The sequence below is a fragment of the Thalassophryne amazonica genome, chromosome 8, assembly GCF_902500255.1.
Source record: "Thalassophryne amazonica chromosome 8, fThaAma1.1, whole genome shotgun sequence".
In the NCBI taxonomy this organism is placed as follows: Eukaryota; Metazoa; Chordata; class Actinopteri; order Batrachoidiformes; family Batrachoididae; genus Thalassophryne; species Thalassophryne amazonica.
This window is the reverse complement of record NC_047110.1, coordinates 98,136,249-98,162,703: the sequence shown is the minus strand read 5'-3', so window position 1 is coordinate 98,162,703 and position 26,455 is coordinate 98,136,249. Positions and strand designations below refer to the sequence as shown.

Here is a 26,455-nt window from a genome sequence, read left to right as displayed (position 1 = left end):
TGCACCACCTCTGGCTTTTATAACAGCTTGCAGTCTCTGAGGCATGGACTTAATGAGTGACAAACAGTACTCTTCATCAGTCTGGCTCCAACTTTCTCTGATTGCTGTTGCCAGATCAGCTTTGCAGGTTGGAGCCTTGTCATGGACCATTTTTTTCAACTTCCACCAAAGATTTTCAATTGGATTAAGATCCGGACTATTTGCAGGCCATGACATTGACCCTATGTGTCTTTTTGCAAGGAATGTTTTCACAGTTTTTGCTCTATGGCAAGATGCATTATCATCTTGAAAAATGATTTCATCATCCCCAAACATCCTTTCAATTGATGGGATAAGAAAAGTGTCCAAAATATCAACGTAAACTTGTGCATTTATTGATCATGTAATGACAGCCATCTCCCCAGTGCCTTTACCTGACATGCAGCCCCATATCATCAATGACTGTGGAAATTTACATGTTCTCTTCAGGCAGTCATCTTTATAAATCTCATTGGAACGGCACCAAACAAAAGTTCCAGCATCATCACCTTGCCCAATGCAGATTCGAGATTCATCACTGAATATGACTTTCATCCAGTCATCCACAGTCCATGATTGCGTTTCCTTATCCCATTGTAACCTTGTTTTTTTTCTGTTTAGGTGTTAATGATGGCTTTCGTTTAGCTTTTCTGTATGTAAATCCCATTTCCTTTAGGCGGTTTCTTACAGTTCGGTCACAGACGTTGACTCCAGTTTCCTCCCATTCATTCCTCATTTGTTTTGTTGTGCATTTTCGATTCGACATCTCTCGTGTTGGAGCCATGATTCATGTCAGTCCACTTGGTGCAACAGCTCTCCAAGGTGTGATCACTCCTTTTTAGATGCAGACTAATGAGCAGATCTGATTTGATGCAGGTGTTAGTTTTGGGGATGAAAATTTACAGGGTGATTGCATAATTTATTCCTCAGTGAGTGAGTCCATATTTTTTTCCCTCTGCTTGGTCTAAAAAAGTAACCGTTACTGACTGCCACAATTATTTTTCCTGATTTCTTATAGTGTTTCTTAAAGCCAGAAAGTTGCCATTTGAAATGACTTTAGTTTTGTGTCATGTCTGTGATCTGCTTTTTTTTCTACAAAATTAAACAACTGAATGAACATCCTCCGAGGCCAGTGATTCCATAATTATTGCCAGGGGTTGTAGTAAGAAATCTTGGGGTGGTATTTGACAGTTCTTTTAGATTTGACAAACAAATTGACAGTGTGGTAAGAACAAGTTTTTATCAGTTGCGTCTTTTATCTAAGGTTAAACCATTTTTAAATCACACTGACCTTGAAAAAACTATCCACTCTTTTATCAGCTCTAGAATTGACTATTGTAATGCCCTTTATGTTGGAGTTCCTCAGACATCTCTGAGTCGTCTCCAGCTGGTGCAAAACGCTGCAGTCCGATTTTTAACAAACATATCAAGACGTCAGCACATCACCCCAGTTCTTTTTAATTTGCTCTGGCTTCCAGTCTCTTTTAGAGTTGATTTTAAAATTTTGATGTTTGTCTTTAAAGCCCTTAATGGCCTGGCCCCTCCTTATTTGACTGAGCTTTTGCATCCTCGTGTCTCAGACAGGTCTTTGAGGTCTGTAAATCAGCTTTTAACTGGAAGTGCCCAGGTCCAGGCCTAAACGCTGGAGTGATCGGGCCTTCTCTGTTGCTGGGCCCAAACATTGGAATAAATTGCTCCCTGAAATGAGAATAATCTCTGACTTACAGCTTTTTAAGTCCTGGCTCAAGATGTATTTGTTCAGGCTGGCTTTTAACACTCAGTAGCATGATGGCGCTTTATTTTATGCTATTAAATGTTTTTATGCATATTTTATTTAATTGTTTTTGTAATGGTTTTACTGTTGGATATTTGTTTTTTACCATGTTTTGTTTTTAAATTTTGTTGTAAAGCACTTTGGTCACTTTGAGTGTTGTAAAGGGCTCTAGAAATAAACTTGATTGATTGATTGATTTATATATATATATATATATATATATATATACACATATATATATGTGTATATGTGTGTGTGTGTATATGTGTATACGTATATATGTGTGTATATGTATATATACGAGGTCTGTCAATAAAGTAATGGTCCTTTTTATTTTTTTCAAAAACTATATGGATTTCATTCACATGTTTTTACATCAGACATGCTTGAACCCTCGTGCGCATGCGTGAGTTTTTCCACGCCTGTCGGTGACGTCATTCGCCTGTGAGCACGCCTTGGGAAGGAGTGGTCCCGCCCCCTCGTCAGATTTTCATTGTCTGGAAATGGCGGAATGAAAAGGACTTTTTTTCCATCAGAATTTTTTCAGAAGCTGTTAGAGACTGGCACCTGGAAACCATTCGAAAAATTTATCTGGCTTTCGGTGAAAATTTTACGGGCTTCACAGAGAATAAGGACTGTAACTACAGCTTTAAGGACCCCTTTAAGGACGCTCGGCGCGCCGCTTGGCGAGCTGCGACGATACGGCACAAGCCACCGGACCATTTCTAAACGGATGGCTCTGTGGATACGAGACCGTCATGTGCTCTTTCTCTGGTTATCACAAGAGCTGAACATCAGCCATTTTCCGGCAGATTTCACTTTTAACAAGAGATTTTGTCATGGAAAGCCACGCGGAGGCTTCGCGCGTAAAGACCGATTCGCTTTGGAAGCGAGACAAAGGAACACCTCCGTTTCGGCGTGTCAGAGGACAAGTTTGGACATGTCCAGCTCTCCACAATTTCACTGATACTTACTGGACTGTTAAGGACTGAAAGCCGAGATAGACATGTATGTATGTATATATATATATATGTATGTATATATATATGTATATATGTATATATGTGTATGTGTGTGTATATATATACGAGGTCTGTCCATAAAGTATAGGTCCTTTTTATTTTTTCAAAAACTATATGGATTTCATTCATATGTTTTTACGTCAGACATGCTTGAACCCTCGTGCGCATGCGTGAGTTTTTCCACGCCTGTCGGTGACGTCATTCGCCTGTGAGCACTCCTTGTGGGAGGAGTCGTCCAGCCCCTCGTCGGAATTCCTTTGTCTGAGAAGTTGCTGAGAGACTGGCACTTTGTTTGATCAAAATTTTTTCTAAACCTGTGAGACACATCGAAGTGGACATGGTTCGAAAAATTAAGCTGGTTTTCAGTGAAAATTTTAACGGCTGATGAGAGATTTTGAGGTGATACTGTCGCTTTAAGGACTTCCCATGGTGCGAGACGTCGCGCAGCGCTCTCAGGCGGCGTCATCAGCCTGTTTCAAGCTGAAAACCTCTACATTTCAGGCTCTATTGATCCAGGACGTCGTGGGAGAACAGAGAAGTTTCAGAAGAAGTCGGTTTCAGCATTTTATCCGGATATTCCACTGTTAAAGGAGATTTTTTCCGCCACAGGAAAAACACCTCTGTTGGAAGCCTTAAGGACAAGTTGGAACATGTCCAGCTGTTAAACAATTTCTCATATACTCACTCCACTGAAAGCCATCAAAAGCCGCCTGGATTTTACAAATGTTATCAACACGGAGGTGTTTTTCCTGTGCCGCCGCACCGCGTCGGCTGCGTCCCGACGCGCAGACCCGTCCGCACGTCTTTCGTTAAAAAAAATCTCCTTTAATTTTGTGTAGGAATTTCTTGCGTCGCGGTGGAGCTGCATGGCGCAAAGCAACGCCGTGATGAAGCCTCACCGGACATGTTCTGGCATGTCCAGGCTCATCCACAATTTCTCGGTTAGTCACACAACTGAAAACCCACCGACAGCTGTCTGAAAGCCATCTCAAAGCCGTCCTGTGAGACCAACACAGAGGTGGTTTTGTGCCGCGCCATGAGCGGCATGGTGGCGCATCCGTCCGCTTTTCTTTCCATGAAAAAAACTCCTGTAACAGTGGAATGTGCCAAAAAAGTGCTGATGTCCATGTCTCCTGCCATTTTTGTGAAAGTCAGACGACGTCCCGGATCAACGAAGCCTTCACGTTGGAAATGATCTGGTTGTTTCAGCGGGGTTTGAGCCTGTCGATCGGCGCTCGGAGCGCGGCGCGCTCTCAGCAGCTGTGGGCGGTCTTTAAACCGGCTGGAGCACTCCTTAATCTGTGTAATCCCCATAAAATCATCCCTCAAAGCCATTTGAATTTTCCGAATGGTTACCATCTGGAGGTCTCTCACAGTTTCTGGAAAAAATTGATGCAGCAAAGCTCCAAATTGTTCAGACATTTATTCGCAATAAAAATCTGACGAGAGGGGTGAACCACTGCTCACACAAAGCCTGCTCACAGGCGAATGATGTAACCGACAGGCATGAAAAAACTCACGCATGCGCACGAAGGTTCAAGCTTGTCTGATGCAATCACACGTGATTCAAATGCATATGGTTTTTGAAAAAAATAAAAAGGTCGGATACTTTTCTAACAGACCTCGTGTGTGTGTGTGTGTGTGTGTGTGTGTGTGTGTGTGTGTGTGTGTGTGTGTGTGTGTGTGTGTGTGTATGTGTGTGTGTGTGTGTGTGTGTGTGTGTGAAACTCTATGTAACAGTACTTTTTTTGAATGCTGCCTCTTGTGGTTAAATAGTGTGTGTGTGTGTGTGTGTGTGTGTGTGTGTGTGTGTGTGTGTGTGTGTGTGTGTGTGTGTGTGTGTGTGTGTGTGTGTGTGGTGAATGAGAGTGTGAGGGAGGAGTTCTGCACGGATCTGTCAGTGATGTTGTTGAACTCAGTCATTCGGTGTTGTGCTCTGGGAAGATCACAGAGAGCTGAAAGTTTGTCCTGCACTCATACACAGTGTGACACTGACATAAGCGCACGGTGAGTGTTTTCACCCAGATTTTTTTAACTTCAGAGTCAAGGTTTCTTCTGTGTCACTTCCTGTCTGCACTGACACTGGGGTGAATTGCTGTCGTCTTTTTTTTTTTTTTTTTTTTTATAATCGGCTCTGCTTGCTTTTAGGATTTAGGACTGGTTTTACGTTTGTCACCGATAAGTAGAAGTCTGGAATGTGTTGACGTGCTAAGATGGTTAATCGAAAAAGAACTGTCAACTCTTTTTGTAGTTTAAGTCATTCATCAATCAAAACATTACTTTAAGCAAAACTTTAACAGGTATCAATTTTTTTTTATGTATGAGGGTTTTTTTTTGTTGTTGTTGTTGTTTATTGTTGCTTTGTTTTGACGTCATCACAAATGCTGGGCTGTAAGAAGTTGTCATGTCAATATTAGCACCATCTCCGAGCAGGTAATGTTTTTGTTTGACTTTTAGGAGGATTCCTCCAAAACACATAATTGGATTTCAGTGAAATGTGGTGCAGAAGAAGACTTTTGGTCAAACAGCATGTTGAATTATGAGCTGGATGGCGATGTAGGGTTATTTGTTATTTGTATTTTTTTAATGGCTCTCATTCTTTAACATGCTAAATTCTTTGCATGTGACACAGCGCCCCACCAGTATTTTTCCTCAGGTTTAGAGACTAGTAGATTGATGATTCTTGAGCCATGGTGGATTTATGCACTCTGAGTGCTGTTGTTTAGGTTTTTTTCTTTTAACATTTTATAGACTAAAGACTTTATCACAAAAACAAAACTGTATTTGTTTGTGTCAGTGCTGTCATATTTGTGCTCCATGTCTTATCTAACCGACATAATGTACGCTTTTAGTTCTGCTCTAAATTCTACACATTCACACTTGAACCAATGTAAGAGTTGCAGTGGGTTTTTGGTATACCTCAAAGTGACAATTCTTTCCTCACATTCCCTTATGTGGCTGTATGGGTGCAGTCTGACTAGAAACCATCTTTTAGTCACTTTAGTTAGCAACTACTTCATGAAGAAGCAGAATTAATGATGAATTCTGACATACTTGTACACTACGAAGCAAGAAGCTGATTTTAGGTTTCAAGCTGTCTTTGTGTTGGCTGGGTGGAGGCGCATGCAAAGGTGTGTCACTGTTTTCCACCTGTAGCTCTTGTGCTGAAATCTTGCCAGGTACATTGCTAGAGGCCATGTGGAGGGAGGGTGGGAGGAGTAAGTCCTTCAAAAAATGAGGAACCAAGACAAGTCAGGCAGGCTGACTATCAGGTGACACACCTCTAGGAAGGTGGTGATGGTGGTGAAGTTTTAGAAAGCAGTGTTGCAGGTAGGCAACACCTGTCTCACTTTACATAGTTTGGAGATTATAAGACAGTACAGCTATGCCAGCAGGTAACTTAAAACACATTAATGTCCCTTTTCTCACTTTTTGCAGATATAAATCCCAGAAGCTTGTTTCTTATAACTATGACAATCTTGCGTGTGAAGATGACAGTTTCCCAAGAATGTGATCTAGTGTTTGATGTTGTAATGCACGAGTCTAGCCCACAGTGTGATGACATAACGTGTCGGGATTGTACCATACGTGCAGAAACAACCATAGCCACCATAGCAGGGCTGTAGTCAACATTTAACTCAACTGTGGCACTTCCGAAGATTTTCCCATCATGTACGGCAGTGTTACAGCTTCTAAGGAAATGCTATTGATTATAGTACATAATGTAAACAACTGTCCATTTAATGAGAAGAGCATTAACCCTCCTGCACAGTTTGTGCAAACCATAGGGTTTGTTTTCAGATGTGGAGAGAAGTTGTATTTGACATCTGATTATAAGGAGTTTTTCCTTCCCACTGTAGCCAAGTGCTTGCTCACAGGGGGTCGTTTTGACCATTGGGGTTTTACATAATTATTGTATGGCCTTGCCTTACAATATAAAGCGCCTTGGGGCAACTGTTTGTTGTGATTTGGCGCTATATAAAAAATTGATTGATTGATTGATTGATTGATTATCATGACAGAGCAGTCCATCCTGTCTAATGTTCAAGTGCACTTAATTTTTAACCTTATGTGCGTGTCTCATACACTGTGGTGAGACAGCAGATGTAACGTTGGTTAAAGGACAGTATCGTCATATAGGTATTAATTATTAATATGACTGCTACAGCATCTTCCAGTATTCTGTCCCTTTCACCAGCTCAATCACTCGTCCTGTCTGCACAGACCTCTTCCTCTCCATACCTGTCCGTTGTGTCCGTTTGATACCACATTGCCGTGCTTGTTATCGTGATACAGTTTAAAGGGAATGGTAGGAGACATTCTGGTTGGTTGATCTACACTACAAATGGATTTGCGTCCTGCATTTAGGGCCTTCAAATATGTAGCCAACCCAAGTCTGTAATGAGAGAGTTCACTGAGGAATGTTTTTGGCTACAGACTGACCGACCAATAGATATTACTATTTGTAGAACACAACTATTTTAAGCTGCAGCAGTGGGACGATTCTCTGTTTTTTGAAGTATTTGTTTGTGCAGTGAGATATTTTTGTCAGGCTGTTGCATTCCTTTGCCCTCTTCGTCTGTGGCAGCTCGCAGTAAAATCTCTCCTGTGGTGCTGTGATGTGGATTAGACAGCAGTGCTGTAAAGTTTTTTGTTTTGTTTTTTTTATTCTTTTGAGAAGTTCTGTCAGTGAAATGCTGATGAAGCTTCTTTTTGTGTAGTTTGTTTTTTTTTTGGACTAGTATTGTGAAATTACAAGTGACTTCACTGCTTATCATTTAATGACCTGACATTTACAGAAAGCTCTTATTTCCTTGTACTCACTGAACAAGATTGTTTGGGATGATGATACCAGTTCATTTTGCCGTCGAGTTGTCATGGCAGCAGAAAAGTTTGAGTCTCACTCACATCCTCATTTCCTTGACTGCGGGATTGTGCGAGCAGGGTTTCAGTTGCAAAAAAGTGCAGCTGAATGTTGCTTTTTCCTCCACCAAGAAGGTTACATTGTTGTTGCTGTCTTTCTGTTTGGAGCAGGTAGCTGAGTGGATAAGGAGCTGACCTGCCAGTATGTAGGCCTGGGTTCAAATCCCGCTCATGATACCTGTCTGTGTCCTTGGGTAAGACACTTAATCTACATTGTCTCAGTCCATTCAGCTGTAAACGGGTACCAGCCTCAAATGGGGAGTAACCTGCATCCCATCCGGCGGGGGGGGGGGTCATAGAGTCTCATCTGTTTGACACTGTGAAATTTGGAGATGAGCACCGCTGTCAACAGTCCTCAGGGCGTATATAGGCTTACTGTATTTTCCTGAGTATAAGTCGCAGGTAATTTTTTTTTTAAAATTAGTTTAGGACATCTCATGACATACTCCAGTGCAATTTAATATACCAAAAAAAAAATCATGTTTATTGTTGATAACAAAAATTAAAAAGACTATTTATACAGAATGTTCCAAAGAATCAAATCACTAAACAAAGTAAACTGCAATAATAAAAGTATAAATGACAAACATAAAAAATACACTGCAACTACACACAAAAGTCCTATATTAAAGAGCTGAAAATACAGGAAAAAAGTGAGACGTATACTCTGATATGACTTATATATGCGTTTTTCCTCTTCAAGAGGCATTTTTTTTTTAACAGGTGTCACTTATACTTCTTCACTAATCTGTCCAGATAGATAGTTAGCCTACCGGATGTCTAAAAATAGTCTGAACACATTTCGGTAAACGTTTTTGAGAGGTAAAGGGACAATTGATTAATTTTTGATGTGGATCTGCCTTTTGATGTTTGATCCCAATCCTGCCTAATTTATTATTTATCGTGACTCTTATGGTCTTAATGAAATGATGGCTCATGGCTTGGATTTTTAATCTTTGATCCTGATTCCTTTCAGCCAAAACCTGGCTTTTTATCTTTGATCCTGAACACAGGTAGATCCTTTGTTTTAGCTTTGATCCCCCCCGATTCCTTTGATTTATGACCCTGCCTTTGACAGTGATTCCTTCAAATCAGGATCTGAGTTAAGTGATAAGGATCACACATCAGGATCAGTCCCTTGATCTTGATTCTTTTGATCCTAATTATAGGTTCAAAGCAAAACAAACAGCGATGAAAACATCATATTTGCCTCTTTGATGAGTGACCAGGATTAAAGGTCAGTAATTATGAGCAAGGCTCAGCATCAAAGGTTGGTGATAAAAGATGAGTGAAGACAATCAAAGGTCAGCGATCATGATCAAAGCCTAGCACTCAGGATCAAAGGTGAGGATCACAGGTGAGCCATCAGAATTTAAGATTGTTAGAGAAGCATAAAAGTAGTAACCTGTTTACAGTGAAAAACAAAGATGGAGGAAAACGGAGAATGTCGAGATATGAACCTGTTGAACATTGATAGAGGCCTGTTGAACATTGCTGGAGCTGTGCATGCTCAGTGTCCTTCTACTTGCTATTATCAATGTTCTTACTCGTATTTGTGGACTTAAAGTTCTACTGTATATAAATCTATTTGACACTCCAAAACAGTAAGCATCGGCTTGAACGTAAGTCCTTGTTGACCAATTGTCTCAGTTCCAGACAGTTGGGCTTCTTTTCCGTCACACAGATGGAGAGACTCCACGTGGTTGAGCGGCGTGGTGACTGCTTTTACTCATTACACGGTGGTCTTGTGCTCGTGCCAAGCCAGTTTTAATGAGGAGATGCCACAATGTGTGCTTCCAGAGGCATGAATGTGAATGCGAACACGAGAGGAAGGAACTTAAATTTATCCTGAAGCAGAGCTGGCTACTGTATGTTTAGAATCTTAAGTCCTGGTCCTACCGAATAATGAAGGATGAATTAATGTCGCATGATTTTTTTGTTTTTTTTTGGTACGAGTCCAGTTATTCAACAATCGTGGGTTCTTAGAGGCAGAATATTCGGCTAACAAGGCTCATTTCTGAGCGTGGCGCTAATTTCAAGACGTTCAAAATTTAGCAACAACAACATGGGGCAGTTTGTGTACAAGGTACTACAAGGACAAACGAGGATTTTAGAGGCATGTTTGTGGTGCAGACGAGGCTGTTACAAGCCAATTAGCCGAGCACATGGCGGCTACGAGGACAGGACAGGCTATTTTGGCTCAGCCCTCTTGCACACTACAATCTCACCTGCTTTGTGCACTGGACGCAGATTAATAATTTTCTGTCACAATTTGGATGATGAAAACACCTCTAATCGCTTCAGGAATCACAGAGGACATTTGGAGTTTTTTCCGCTCTCTGTCTCGTGTGCTGAGGTGGAGAACATATTTGAAACAGCTTAAAGGGTAATTATTTGTAATTTTTTATTGTAATAGTTTGGTAAAACAGTTGCATGTTATTACTTCTTAATAAGCAGCTGTAAAAGTATGTTTATGATAGATTTAACATCTTGTAATGGATCAGATGAGGCGCTTTCTGTGCATGTTGACACAACGACTCACACTCAAGACAAGCATTTATGCAGAATTTGAGCTCGCAAAAGTGAGATTTTGCAGACATTAATGGATGAACACAAAGTTAAAAGTTGGATCATGGTGTCAAAATGACTGTAAGCCATGGAAGAAATAAAGCCAGCAAGAAGAAGCGCAGACGCAACTGTCCAGGAACCCGTGGTTCAGTTCTCGCTGGTCTGGTTATGGATGGGTGTTGTGTTGTGTTGTGTTTTTTTTTTTGGGGGGGGGGGGGGGGGGGGTGATCCACACAGTTGCGGGTGTATATAATTAAAGTGACCACGTCATTGTGGTGTCTTTTTTTTTGGGGGGGGGGGGGGGTCACAGAGAGCTGGGTGAACACACAGAACTGCTGCATTTAATGACTCTGGAACACAGGTGAACAGCAGCCTGACGCACAGCGCACACCGGCTGGACTGTACAGACTGTGTAAACCCAGACTTTAAAGGGACCAAGTGTGGGAGGGCTGGAGGTTTGAACCAAACCCATGCCTAAGCGTGCACTAACGTCACATTACATGGCGCTCCATGTATCATATGTGGCTTGACGTGGATCATAAGCGGCGACACCAGCCATTTGAGGCTGGACAAGGCTCAAATGACAGGTCGATTGTGGCTCACTAGAGGCTGATACCTGGCACATGTAAGGTACAGAGAGGCACATAGAGGCACCTTAGTAGTGGATACGTGACAGCTTAAAACGTGGCTCAATCTTCGAATAATCTCTGACACACTCATTCATGGCTTATTATTAGGTGGGACACTGGCTTTAAACTGTCCATGTAAGGGCATAGCGTACGCAGGTGCATGTAAAAACAAATTAAAAGTAAATTTAAAAAATCATCTTCACACATTGTTTTCCATTTCTAATATTTTACCTGTAGCACTTGAAGCCGTTGGGTGGTTCTGTTATACATGGAGTACAGTGTGAGTGAAGCTGTATCGTGTCGCCGAATGTTTTCTCCTCGTGTCTAACGTGGTTGTGAGAAACAGTAAAACACATAATCACGAGACATTCCTGTGGTCACTTTTTAGAATTGATTGGTAATTCTTTGGGCTGTGTTTAGAAATTGTGCTCTCCCAAACAGAGCGTGGGACCGTTTTCAGTCAGACAGTTGCCAGATCCGTTTCCTTTAATTACGGTCAGGCTGTAAAAATAGTAACTGTGACTGTATGAGAATGTGGTGGGGGTTTTTTTCCTGTCTCTTTGTATTTCAAGATTGGTAAGATAAAGATCAGCGTGGGGCTGTAAGCACCACTTTGGAAGTAATGTGAAAAGATCTTAAAAATATTTGTGTATGAGCTGTATTTGAAAGGGTTCAGTGTAGTAAGTTTAGCAGGATGAAGAAGGATTTTGTGGAAGAGTTTGTTTGATTGATGGTGAGTGCAGATGCTTTCACCCCAGTCTTTTTTTTAAAGTAGTGGACAGTAACACAAGTTGGTGAAGGATTTACGACAAAGATGGAAAATTTCTTTTTCCGTCTTTCCATCATTTTGACCAAACAGAAAAGTTGTTTCATTTACAATGTTGTAAGCAGAGAAATTTGCAAATCCTCATATTGAGGAAGATGCAACCAAACTGTCATAATAAACAAATGACAAATTAAATGTATTGATCATTTGTCAGTTTTAGTATTAGTTGTTCTGTTCAAAAAGAAAGAAAAAGAATTAATTTTTACCAAATTCTTTGAGCAGGTTGAATCAAATGACAAATGTAAGCCATTTGGAGAAGGTGCCAGAAAAGCCCCCTTTTGTTATTGAGATAAATGGGTATGATTAACTTTAAGAACATTGATGAAAAAGTTGGATCTGATCTGAGGCCCATAACAGTGTACTGTAAAACAGTGTATTATTTTCAGAAAAGGGGGGGGGGGGAGTTGATGCAAACATGGAATAGATAGAATTCATTTGATATTTTTGCAATGTCCAAAGGACACACACTTGACACATTGCTGTATTAAGAACATTACACACACTTAGACATTTGTTTTTCTGGGAAATTCAAATTATGTTAAACCACCTACATGCAGTCAAATATGCAGCTGCTGCTTTACAACTGTGAGCAGCGTCAACAAAAATAGCTGAGCAGAGAAAACACCTGCATATAAGTTGCACATGATGCATAGGACTCTGAGAAGCACTGTACACTCAGCTCAGGGTCTGGGAGCATGCGCAGGTGACGTGTGTTGCCGCATCTGCCATATTATGGAAGTCTTGGCAGCCAGTCCATGACTACCTCCTTAGATATACGTGGGGATCCCCTTGGCCTTTTTCAGTTGCTGGAGTCCTCAATACAGGGACACCTGCACATTGTGCAGATGGTCAAAATGTCATAGCTGTTTTGTACTCACAATGTGAACAGTAGGCCTTATCTCAGTCTAAGTAACTGTTCCTTTGACACAGTCTTTCCACCGGTACCCATGGATTCTCCAGGGAGACCAAATACCAAAGACATTCAGTCGTCATGTTTGGTCACTGGTTATCACCCAGGTCTCAGACTTGAACCTTCTTTCTCCTGCAAAAGTACCAACACCATGAAACACCTATGTCCAGTAACCTCATGACTTCATAAGCACTTCCTGGTATCTCAAAGGTTGAGATAAGTGAATGTCTTTAAGTTTGACACTTTAACTGCATATCGATCCACTTCTGATGGCTGAATTCAGGAAGTCATTCAAAAGGCTCGATCTTAGTCTTAGTCCTTAAAGGAGACCTGCATTGAAAAAATGCAGTCAGATTTTTTTGAACAAAAAATGACTTACATTTACACATGAGATCCTTCTGAATGTAATAAAGTAAATCTGCAAGCCCAGATCTGTCATTCAACGGAGAAATCTTCATTTGAAAATGACAAATTTACAGCTAACATTTAGCCCTCCGCAAATTGTCCCTCTCATCATGGACGCTGCCGAGACGTCACGGACAAGACCCTCTCCCAGCATGCAATACGCCAATTGTAATTTGTGGATTTACGTCAGTTTGCATCTGCACCTTTTTCTTGTCTTATATGGAAGGATCTACTTTTTTAAAACTTCATATTATCTTGCGGCACGTTTCTTTTATTTGTGCTTGAAAATTATTTTGGGAGACTTTTTCATATGTCCGTTTGATTGAGTGGTGTCGCAATGAAAATCTAGTGTCGCTTCCGGTACCATCGCGGGATATGGAGGTGAGACCCGCAAACAATCCCAGTCATTAAAAATATATAAACCTCTCTCAGCGTCCATGGGGCTCTGGGGCTCCGATTGCCGAGACGTGCGGTGCTGTGGATCCTTGCAGCAACAGGTGTACCGGCCGCTTCGCATTAAAACAGCGAGCGTAATCTCAGGACTTGTGCCAAGTGTGCTGCAGCTCCATTCAGTAGACAGAGAGGTGATGCCGGTGTTGTGCGCTGAATCTGACACAACACCGGCTGCAAAGCAGACACGGGCGGTGTGAGTGGCCCGCGTCGGCGGTTAACGAGCTCGTTAACGAGCCCGCAGACTTAATAAGCGCAGCGGAGGCAGAGAGCGGGAGAGGAAGAACGGCGCCCGCTGTCGATGTCGTTGCTGATCTGAGCACACAGATCTGTAGCTCACATTCATTGCAGCTTACTTTTGGATGTTGAAACCAGGACGTGTATAAGTAACATTACTAACAGATAAAATCAATTTCAATGCGGGATCGGACTGAAGGCAGGAGCGTGTCGTCTTGTCCCTGACGTCATGGAAATGATACGGCTGTATAAACTGTTTTCACAGAGGGCTAAATTTTAGCTGCAAATTTGTCATTTTTAAACGAAGATTTCTCCGCTGAATTACAAATTTGGGCTTACAGATTTACTTTACTGCATTCACAAGGGTATTATAAATACATATCAGCTATTTCTTTCTGAAATCTGACCACATTTATTTCAATGCAGGTCTACTTTAAGACGCACTTATTTTCCCTTTCGTATGGCTCACATACTGGCATAGTATAGACCCATTTATTGTTTACAAACATTGACAGCTGCATGAAGGTTACTTTAAAAAACTCACTTTAACAAATGTCAAGTGGCTCCCAGATCCCTACACAGTTACTGAATGGTACCATGACATTAGTAAGTGGCCTGATATATACCCGTATTTGGTTGAGAAACGTAGTGTGTACACAAGAGATAAGCTGCGAGCATACAAGTCTCTTGATGCATATGACTACGTAATTTGCGGACATGTACAGGAGGTGAGATACCACAACATCGATGAAGAGTTCTGTGTCTTAAACCACACTTACCTGTTATAAAATGGGCACCACAGACGCGCGCATTCTTTATGGTGTCTTCGGTCCAATACTCCCGCTTGATGGCTTGAAGCCACAGCCCCCTGCGGTGGCTCTTGAACAGCCAAGAATCCCTCGGTATGCAAAACAACTTCAGTCCCTCCTGCATGTTTCGGTTTGTACAACCATAGACACAACAGCCTGACATTTTGATGGTGAATGTTCGGCGTTATTTTTGCGTTCTCCTTCCTTATCTGAGTTTGACAATGCCGCGTAAACAATCCGAGGCGGTACTTCCGTTGCCTCAATGTGCCTGCAGCTTCTTGATGATGTAGGCTGTAAATGGGTCTATAGTTCTACGCTTTTTACTCTTTTAATTCATCTTAGTAGGAAACAGAGCGTGCCGCTGCCTCAACTTTACTGAATTCTGGGTCTTTTAGTGAAGTTTAGGGCTAGTGGCCAGCGATCACCTTAGTATCCTGTTCTTCTTGTTGTTTAATGCTAGCAAATTATACTTCATTTCTTGTCTTTCTGATGCCTGATTCTGTTTTTTCTCTCTGTTTAAGGTGCAGCTCCATCCAGAGATGGGTGTGGTATTTGTGCTGGAGACCCTCATGTCCTGTGCACCAACAGCATTTCCTGTATATTTGTTTTGTGAATTGTTCTATAATTTATGTCTGTAGCATGGCCCAAGCAGAGGGTCACCCCTTTGAGTCTGGTCTGCTTGAGGTTTCTTCCTCAGAGGGAGTTTTCCTTACCACTGCTGGTCTGGGGGTTAGTAAGGTTAGACCTTCCTTGTGTGAAGCGCCTTGGAGCAACTTGGTTGTGATTTGGCGCTATATAAATGAAAATAAATTGAAATGGAGATTGAATCCAGGATAGGTACAAGCCCAAACAAACTCCTTACTCAGCTTCTCAAGTCGTTCGGTTAGGGCATCCCATTGATTCCAAAAACATCACGGCGTCCTCTGCAAAGTCAGTGATCATTGCCAAAGGTACCAAAATTTCTGGACCCCACGACCTTTCTCAAGATCCAGTCCATACAATTTCTGAACAGAGTAGGACCCATAACACATCCCTGAGAAATGCCAAAATTCACTGTGAAGATGTCGCACACTGTATACAAGTCAGCTGTGATGTCCAGTGCATATTAACCCTTTGGATAAAATCAGCTTGGATCAGCTAACCAAACATAATGGAACTGTTCCACATTGGAATTTTAGCAAATGAGCAAACTAGTAGAAATAAAGAAAAATCTGGTGTTTAAAGGGTTGACTGGTGCTTTATGTAACAGTGAAGTACATACCCATGATTTCATGCTAAAATCAGCCTCTACAGGGGCCATTAACAGCAATCACAAGTTTTATGGTTATGCTCTGTATTCCACTCTGTGCGTCTGTCACTCTATTAAATCAAGGTGTGTCCACTCTAGTTCAGCACTCTGCTCTGCTCATGCTGCACCATCTGTAGCCAGCTGGTTGTAAAATTTCTCTGGAGTTTATAATCAACTGGATTATGAGCTGGATAATTAACGGAACTGAGTGATCCTCATTACTTTTTAGCCAGCAGCATATTTTCAGAACTCCTCATGAATGTACAGTATGGCAACATGTATAAACATGTTTGATGACCGCACTGTTGCACCAACTGGAAAAATCAGGGATACCTGGTGTGGTGAACTGGGTATAGAGTTGTCTGATTCCAGGTGGAGCGCATGTCTGTCTAACATTCATACTTGTTCTTTGAACAGCAGGCACCAATTAATCCAGTTCAAAATTGTTCACCGCTTACATTACTCAAAAGCCATATTGTACAGAATCTATCCTTCGGTTTCTCCAGTGTGTGACAGGTGTAAGGTTTCTGATGGTACACTATCTCACACTTTCTGGTCCTGCTCTTCTCTGACAGTGTTTTGGTCAAAAATATTTGACTGGTTTTCCCGAGCATATAAAACGAACCTTCAACCGGAACCTGGACTGGTTAGTTTTGGTTGCACGCAGACTCTGAGATCTCTGCCTGCCAATATTCGAAAATCCCTGGATCTTGGATTGGTGGTTGCTAAAAGACTGATACTGAGAGACTGGAAGTCCCCTGTTCCTCCTTCATTTCAGCTTTGGGTCAGTGAAATGATGACCATAATTCAAATGGAGAAACTCCGTCTTAGTTTGATGGACATCTTTTTTAGAATCTGGGGTCCATTTCTGCATCATTTTGACATTGTAAATCTGTAATCATTTGTAACTGTCATGCATCTGAGCCTTGTTTGTTTGTTTGTGTGTTTTCTTGTATTATTTGAAAAAATTATAAATAAAATATATTAAAAAAAACATGTATAAATGGAATGTGAGAAAAGGAACTTGGGCTTTGAAGGTTTTGTGATTTAAAGAGGCTTTAATTTAGTGTTTACATGAAGAACGATAATAGTTATTGCTACAAATAGCACAGTCCCAGTCTGTCTTAATTTATATTTTCAACACCACACCCTGTTTCAGTCACATGGTGCCAACACAAAGAAAGGACTCCATTCTACCAGCAACACGTGCCAGTGCATGTACAGAACCTGCCCTGACTCTGGCCTTTAAATAATAAAAATCACAGTTTCATACAGATCTGTGAATCATCCAGCAGGTGCCCATGTTTAGCATGTCTTCCTTTTGACACAGAGTCTGGAACAGTGTTTGGAAACAAGGGTGTTTGCATCATGATTTTTACAGTACAGAAATAAAGTTTTGATACCATCCCCAGCCAAACCTGCTATTGATTCTCCACTTACGATTTTGCTTTGCCACTATGCCATATATTTTGGATCCTATTTAACTACATAGTGGCATGTCTCTGCTTTTTGCAGATGTTGTGGTTCTGTTAGCTTTATCAGAGTGTGCCTTCCAATATGCACTGGGCAGGTTTGAGGCAAGTGTGAAGCAACTGGGATGAGGATTAGTGCCTTCATATCTGTGTCCAAGGAAAGGATGTATTGTCCACTCTCGGTCAGGAGATGTTATTGCCCCAAGTAGTGTATTTTTAGTATCTCTGGGTCATGTTGACAAGTGGATGTAAGATGGGATTGATCAGCGGATTTGGCCTGTGTTTGAGGTCCAGTGGACACTGTACTGGGCCATTGTGATGAATAAAGAGCTGAGCCAGAAGATGAGAATCTTTATTTACGCTCCTATCCTCACCTATGGCCATGAATGACTGAAATAACAAAGTCATTGTTACAAGTGGTGAAAATGAGATTCTTCCATTGGGTATCTGGACTTTCACTCAAGGACAGGGTGAGAAGCTCAAATATCTGGGAGGGACTCTGAGTAGAGCCACTGCTTCTTCATATCGAAAGGAGCCAAGATGGTTCAGGCATCTGGTGATGATGCTTCCTGGTCATTTCCCTAGAGAGGTCTTCCAGGTGTGGCCAACTGGGAGGAGGCCCAGGGGAAGACCCAGGACACCCTAGAAGGATGATATTTCGCAGCTGACTTAGGAATGCCTTGAGATCCCCCAGGAAGCTTTAAAGGACATGGCCAAGGACAGTGAAGTGTGCGCTGAGCTACTTGGTCTTCTGACACTGCGACCCAGACCCTGATAAGCGGCAGAAAATAAATGTATGAATGAATGATTACATAATGGGCACCATGTTTCTCCCCGTGGTTGCTAAGTTATGTGTTAGCTGACAGTCATGTAAAGATTGGATGCCTCATCCAGCAGGTGGCAGACAAGTCAGTGGGATATTACATAGGCTAAACACGTTTGCCCTTTGCGATCAGTATAGTTTAGAAAAATTAACAACCTTATGATGAACCAGCACAGACAAGAAAACACAGCTACACTTATATTGATAATGTTTTTATTTAGTTATTTATTTATACGGGCAGCACAATGCCTTAGTGATTAGCACTGTTGCCTTACAGCAAGAAGGTCATGGGATCTATTCCCACCTGTGGCCTTTCTGTGTGACGTTTGCATGTTCTCCCTGTGTTTGCGTGGGTTCTCTCTGGGTGCTCTAACTTCCTCCAACATTCAAAGACAGGCAGTTTAGGTGAATTGGAAACTTTAAATTGTCCATAGGTGTGAATGTGTTTGTTTGTCTGTATGTGGCCCTGCGACAGGCTGGGGTCCTGTCCAGGCTGGATCCCGCCTCAAGCCCTAGGACTGCTGGAATAGGCTCCAGTCTCCTGCGACCAGATCTTGGATAATCAGTTGAAAGTGTGTGTGTGTGTGTGTGTGTGTGTGTGTGTGTGTGTGTGTGTGTGTGTGTGTGTGTGTGTGTGTGTGTGTGTGTGTGTGTGTGTGTGTGTGTGTGTGTGTGCGTGCATGGTTTTATATATAATACACACACACACACATTAATGGGTACTGAGTAAGCATACATTTAAGGAATAACCCTGTTGTGTCTGATGATTTCCGGATGTTCGTGCTGGTTATACGGTCACAAAAAAGGAGTTTTAAAATGCATATTTGCGACTGTATAACAGCATGACTGTCTGCAAATCATCAGACACAAGGGGGTTATTCCCATTGTAATCCAAATCCATTGTTTGCACGGTTTATTTTTCTGTAGGTAATTCGGTGGTTGAGGCTTTCCGTGAGGCAGCATCACTCCAACAGCTGTCAGGGCGTGGAGTAATCCATCAAATGTGAAACGGTAATTCTGTATCAGAATCCACATCGATACTTTCGTATGGTAGCTTAAATTCACCCATTTCGGTGGCGGCATCGTCGGTAAGCAACTTTCTCTCGCTCTCAGCTAACAGTGCTAACAGGCAGCAGTGCACGCGGCCGGTGTTCTGTCAAATTGTGCGTCTTGTTGCATAAATAGACAGTTCCGTGTCCTGACAATACTACGCAGGAATGATATTCAACAGGAATGACATCTCATCAGAACACTGGTCAGGGCGCAGAGTAATACATCCAAATGTGAAACGGTCTAATATTTTGCCACCGTTACCCTGATATTATATGGTCTGAAATCTCACACGATTAACCAATTAGATTTGTGGAAAAAATGTAATTGGATTAGATTGTTAGGATTCTAAACCTATAATAAGTACCAGGGGTAAAATTTCAGATCATTAAAAACACAAATTCTGCCCCCACTTAACTTTTTATGACTGGTCATTCCATTTTCTCTTCATGACTGCTTCTTTACTTCTGCATTCTTCTCATTATTGCATAAAAATATAACACAACTGCTGTGCAAACACATACTGTAACCAACATTAAGTAAAGCTATTACAGCCGCAGTGTGTTGGAAATTGCTGTGTTGCAGATTACATTATGCTGATGCTGGTCATTTCCTTCTCTTCTTATTTTTGCTTCTTTGGCAATGGGGATTCTTTGCTTTCATTCCTTTTCTTGTGATCAACTATATATATATATATATATATATATATATATATATATATATAGTTAGCCTGCATTTGTGCATTTGCAGCCAGGAGAGAGTGTATACAGGAGCAAGCACTGATTCCTCTTCCTTTTTTTCTTGAGTCTTCCAGTCGTACTGCAAAGTGCGAAAGATAGAGTAAATATGTCCCTTTGCTGCTACTGTATCAACATGGCGGCCTCCATGAGGTGTCCCACGAGTGTAGGCTAACAACAACACTATTCATTTTTGGTTTATACAAGTTCAAGGACTGAAAAGAGAAGTTCTAATTTTATACTCATAATAAAACATTTTAAAGAGGCTGCTTTTCATTTTTGAATAACACATATGATTTGTGTGATAGCGACATACGGTAATCATGTGTTCTGCAAACGGCCACTGAAGGGTGATGGAGACATTTTAGCCCCACTTTCCAGGAAAAGTCCTAATTTTTGTCTTTGTTTTTAGTTAATGGTGTTTAATGTTGCCACTCATTTTTAATGGTGGTGCCATATTTGCTTTCTATTTCAGCTCTCGGCAAAAGTGCCTCAGGTGAGCACAGCAGTCCGCCCAGTGTGAGGGCGTGTCTCAGTCGAGTGGGCGGGAGTGTGAAGGTCAGAGGAAAGGTCAATGGAAGAGGCTCCTGCAGCAGGCTTCCACCAGAGTGCAAACCTCCAGGTGAGTAATGGCTGCTCCGAACAGCTTGTATGAACAGAAGACGGAGAGTCACACCTTCACAAAGTGACCAGGCTGACAGGCCACGAGAAACCAGCTGTGATCAAACCCTCAGCTATTTTTTGTCTACAATCAATTATAGTGCATAGATAAGATGAGTAAACATGCAGCATATGGTGTAAGGGTTTGATGGCTTTTAATGCCCCCTTCAGGCCCACACCAACACTGCAGTGAACCATCTCCTGATGTGCATCTGCATGAAACTGCCTCTGTTTGTCTGCAGTTGCTGTGTCACAAAACATGTTGGACAGATGCATTTTCATATTTTTACTTTATATCTTCTTCTCTCCAGTACCTCCAAAGCCAGCACATCTCCAGAGCCCAGTGACAGAACTGACATCGCCACTGCGCCACACCCAGAAGCCGTTGCTGAAATCCAGGATGGAGGAGGGTGGTGGTGGCAATAAAACAGCTGTGAGCCGTGAGAAGCCCCCAGAAAAACAATCCAAAGTGTCGGCCCTGATTAGCCGCTTTGAGGAGAACAGGTGGGATATGCAACATCACAGCCAAGACCAAAGGAAATTAAGGAATGAGGCATTTTCCATTTCACTCACTCTGTTTGTTCAGCACTGTAGCCAGGCTGACATAGAGTCAGAGCTCTATTGAGCTGAGTATTCCATTAACTTTAACTAGTAATGACTTCATGACTTTCTTTGCTAACAAAATTTTAACTATTAGAGAAAAAATTACTCATAACCATCCCAAAGACGTATCGTTATCTTTGGCTGCTTTCAGTGATGCCGGTATTTGGTTAGACTCCTTCTCTCCGATTGTTCTGTCTGAGTTATTTTCATTAGTTACTTCATCCAAACCATCAACATGTTTATTAGACCCCATTCCTACCAGGCTGCTCAAGGAAGCCCTACCATTATTTAATGCTTCGATCTTAAATATGATCAATCTATCTTTGTTAGTTGGCTATGTACCACAGGCTTTTAAGGTGGCAGTAATTAAACCATTACTTAAAAAGCCATCACTTGAACCAGCTATCTTAGCTAATTATAGGCCAATCTCCAACCTTCCTTTTCTCTCAAAAATTCTTGAAAGGGTAGTTGTAAAACAGCTAACTGATCATCTGCAGAGGAATGGTCTATTTGAAGAGTTTCAGTCAGGTTTTAGAATTCATCATAGTACAGAAACAGCATTAGTGAAGGTTACAAATGATCTTTTATGGCCTCAGACAGTGGACTCATCTCTGTGCTTGTTCTGTTAGACCTCAGTGCTGCTTTTGATACTGTTGACCATAAAATTTTATTACAGAGATTAGAGCATGCCATAGGTATTAAAGGCACTGCGCTGCGGTGGTTTGAATCATATTTGTCTAATAGATTACAATTTGTTCATGTAAATGGGGAATCTTCTTCACAGACTAAAGTTAATTATGGAGTTCCACAAGGTTCTGTGCTAGGACCAATGTTATTCACTTTATACATGCTTCCCTTAGGCAGTATTATTAGACGGTATTGCTTAAATTTTCATTGTTACGCAGATGATACCCAGCTTTATCTATCCATGAAGCCAGAGGACACACACCAATTAGCTAAACTGCAGGATTGTCTTACAGACATAAAGACATGGATGACCTCTAATTTCCTGCTTTTAAACTCAGATAAAACTGAAGTTACTGTACTTGGCCCCACAAATCTTAGAAACATGGTGTCTAACCAGATCCTTACTCTGGATGGCATTACCCTGACCTCTAGTAATACTGTGAGAAATCTTGGAGTCATTTTTGATCAGGATATGTCATTCAAAGTGCATATTAAACAAATATGTAGGACTGCTTTTTTGCATTTACGCAATATCTCTAAAATCAGAAAGGTCTTGTCTCAGAGTGATGCTGAAAAACTAATTCATGCATTTATTTCCTCTAGGCTGGACTATTGTAATTCATTATTATCAGGTTGTCCTAAAAGTTCCCTAAAAAGCCTTCAGTTAATTCAAAATGCTGCAGCTAGAGTACTGACGGGGACTAGAAGGAGAGAGCATATCTCACCCATATTGGCCTCTCTTCATTGGCTTCCTGTTAATTCTAGAATAGAATTTAAAATTCTTCTTCTTACTTATAAGGTTTTGAATAATCAGGTCCCATCTTATCTTAGGGACCTCGTAGTACCATATCACCCCAATAGAGCGCTTCGCTCTCAGACTGCAGGCTTACTTGTAGTTCCTAGGGTTGTAAGAGTAGAATGGGAGGCAGAACCTTCAGCTTTCAGGCTCCTCTCCTGTGGAACCAGCTCCCAATTCAGATCAGGGAGACAGACACCCTCTCTACTTTTAAGATTAGGCTTAAAACTTTCCTTTTTGCTAAAGCTTATAGTTAGGGCTGGATCAGGTGACCCTGAACCATCCCTTAGTTATGCTGCTATAGACGTAGACTGCTGGGGGGTTCCCATGATGTACTGTTTCTTTCTCTTTTTGCTCTGTATGCACCACTCTGCATTTAATCATTAGTGATCGATCTCTGCTCCCCTCCACAGCATGTCTTTTTCCTGGTTCTCTCCCTCAGCCCCAACCAGTCCCAGCAGAAGACTGCCCCTCCCTGAGCCTGGTTCTGCTGGAGGTTTCTTCCTGTTAAAAGGGAGTTTTTCCTTCCCACTGTAGCCAAGTGCTTGCTCACAGGGGGTCGTTTTGACCGTTGGGGTTTACATAATTATTGTATGGCCTTGCCTTACAATATAAAGCGCCTTGGGGCAACTGTTTGTTGTGATTTGGCGCTATATAAAATTGATTGAATTGAATTGAATTGTTGCTTGAAAAATTCAACTAATTAAAAACAGAACTGCACAATCTGTAATTAGTGTAGCAGCTCCGCAGAGAAAGATTTGTTCAATATGGCAGGTTTTTTTTATGCATATACGTCATTCAACAGGTTTTGTCACAAAAATTGTAATCACAGTGACGCCTCGAGCAGAAACGGAAAACTTTCTTGCCCAACCTTTTTCTATTTGAAGGATGAAAAGCAGCAGTGCTTTGTTAAAGTCTCCTTCTCTGGCCTGACTCATTGATAGTTGTTAAGTTGTAGGCTGAGCAAGCTCAGATTAGCCCTCACTTCACAATCCAAGCATTGGCGAGGGGATGAAAGGAGATTCGTACCAGAGAAACAAAACACAGCTCCTCATTCAGTGGTGGGACAGAATTCACTGTGGTACGATGGGAATGACGTAGGATCGCTTCAAATATGCAACATCTTTCAGGGTTATCATTAAAAGGCAACTTTTAAAGGTGTAGTCCCGTTTGTTTTTCTGCAAAATTGATAAAATTTACTTGTGTTGAAATAAGATAAGATAAACTTTAGTGATCCCACAGTGGGGAAACTCACTTATTGCAGCAGCAAGAGTCATATAGTAGTAAAGAAAAGAAAAATATTTCCATTAAAGAAAGGTGACTAAAGTATATTGCAATGTTTGCTGGTGGGTGCATAAATACTAATATTAAGTGAAAAATAGAATATAAGTAAGTGTGTGTGTGTGTGTGTGTGTGTGTATATATATATATATATATATATATATATATATATATATATATATATATATGGTTAAATTATTGCACAGGATAAATTGCGCAGTTGTGCATGTAATAAAACACAAAAGGTGGAAGAAGATGTAGCTAATAGTGCAAAACCAGCAGGTGGTTATGGTGCTAAAACCATTTTGAAGTATACAGTCTGACTGCAGGTGTAATAAATGACCTGCGGAGGTGTTCTGTTTTGCACCGAGGGTGCAGCAATCTATTACTGAAGGAGCTGCTTAAGGCTTATTATAAAGCACCTTTAATTCTTGGAGTGGAACAATACACAACTTTCTTGATACGATTAATTTCACGATATCACAATTTGACACATTTCTCGTGATACATTATTGCATTCATGCTCATACTAATAAAGACACTTTAATAAAAAAAAAGAAAGATGGAAAATGAATAAATTTGTAGCTGAGAGTCAGAAAATCCTCCACATCATCTATGCAGGTACCACTGAATGTTTGTCATGGTGTTTTGTTGCTGTATTTTAACCCCTATTGGTCAAAGGCAATTTTCTTCTCATATTGGAGATATCAGTGGTGCTGACAAAAATCTTTTTTATGACTTAATTAGTTTAAAAAAATAATCAAAAGTGGCTGCACCTTTAAGGATGTGACTGGCTGCAGTTTTACATGCTCAGATGATGAATTTCCAGTCCAATGCAGGAACTGATGAGACGTTTCGATCACGCTGACACTTTGTACCCACACAATGTCAGTATGGCGCATTTCCTTTGTTTCATTACGTCTTGTAAGTTTTAATTTTAGCTCTCTGTGAGATGAGCCCACTGATGTTGGTGAGTGGCACAACAATAATACCGCTGTCCTGACAGCTCCTACAGTGGAATCCGAAATCAGATTCAATCTGCTGATACCATTCAGAGAAAAAAAACCTTAATTGGTTTATAGCAAAGTCTTCCTCAGTGGATCAAAACCTCTGCTGCAGCAGAACTACTGAACTCTGTATTTTCAGCTTCCTGCACACTTTTTTAAATCACTTTTTCTTTTCTTTTTTTGGTATCCCATGTGAAAGTGAGTTTATTAGAACAATCAGATCTTTTCATTCAAACTGGAGCAGTGGCGATTAGGTCTCCAGTGGGCCTGGAATGGCTTTCTGAGATCATAGAATTAGTCTTCTAATCTGTTTCATGTGGTATTTGTTTGTCTTAAAGGTACCAAACGTGGCTCTGAGTACAGGAAGCTGGTTTTACCTGTAGCGTCGTTTTTAAGACTCTGTTAAAATGTGTCACTACTTTGTCAGGAGGAATTGCTGCATTTGCCCACAATTATTTCAGGTTTTGTGAAAAAAAAAATATATGATTCATCTCTGGAATGTTAATCATGTTCTGCTGTGAGGTATATTGTTGCACATCAACGCGTCACAGGTGGTGATTCATCCGTTGAACAATTCAGCAGCCTGGTATTGTTCCTCTATTTATACAGACTTCCTGTTTCCAGCAGATGCCTTTGTTCATTGCAGCATCGAATCTCACTGCGTGGCTGATGCTGTGTTTGACTCGTAGCTGTTTTACTGTAAAGATTGATCCAGCAGAAATGAGTGTGCTCTGTTTGAAAACGGAACCAGCGATTCTGTTTTTGTGCTTCCAACAAAGTGTTTGTAAAAGTGGAAGCTGGAGACGTGACGGCGACTTTGAGGCCTTGTGGATCTTTAAAATGTGGTTGTGATGGTCTTGATGGAGAGATGCTGACTGGTCACTTTCTGTAGACATTTGTGTCTGCCTGGTGAAACCGCCACATGCCATTTGTGTTAGCATGCAGTGAACATTAGTGTAAATAATGGCATATTCGCTGATGACATTTTTGAGTAAAATATGCTGGATTTAAATCAAGTAGCTTGTTGGTGTAGCGTGGTTTCCAAAACAGAAGGTTCCTCGGTTCAAGACCCCCGTACCATTTGTTGATTATCCAACAAATCGATCATTTGGCACAAGTTTTCTTCTTCCTGACCTAACTCCATGTTCATCTAGAGCAGGAGGCACGGTTCACCTTGAACTAGGGAGGGACCTTGTGTTTGGGAGTAAAGTGCACAAACCACCACCTCCATGTTACCCAGATGTGGGTGGACTGCTTAGCGCTGCAGCAATGAGGCTGTGATCGCCAAAGCTCCTTTTTTTTCCCCTCTTATGGTACGATTATATTATGAGCTCCACATGTGTCAAAACACCTGTTAAATACATTTCTTATAGCTATAACTGTTTATAAAGTAATTTCCACGTGAAAATGCAAGTTAACAGTCATTGAAATATTGTTAAACAGTGATTCAGTGGACTTTTACACTGTATTGTACGCTTAA

At 41.2% G+C, this 26,455-nt stretch overlaps 1 protein-coding gene across 1 annotated transcript in view; it reads left to right on the top strand.

Moving 5' to 3' along the window:
- The window catches only part of LOC117516163 (FYVE, RhoGEF and PH domain-containing protein 4-like), a 148,521-nt gene that overhangs the window by 98,808 nt on the left and 23,258 nt on the right, over positions 1–26,455 (top strand). The window contains 2 exon segments of the mRNA XM_034177064.1: positions 20,417–20,563; positions 20,913–21,105. Of these exon segments, the coding sequence (XP_034032955.1) occupies positions 20,417–20,563; positions 20,913–21,105 (340 nt within the window).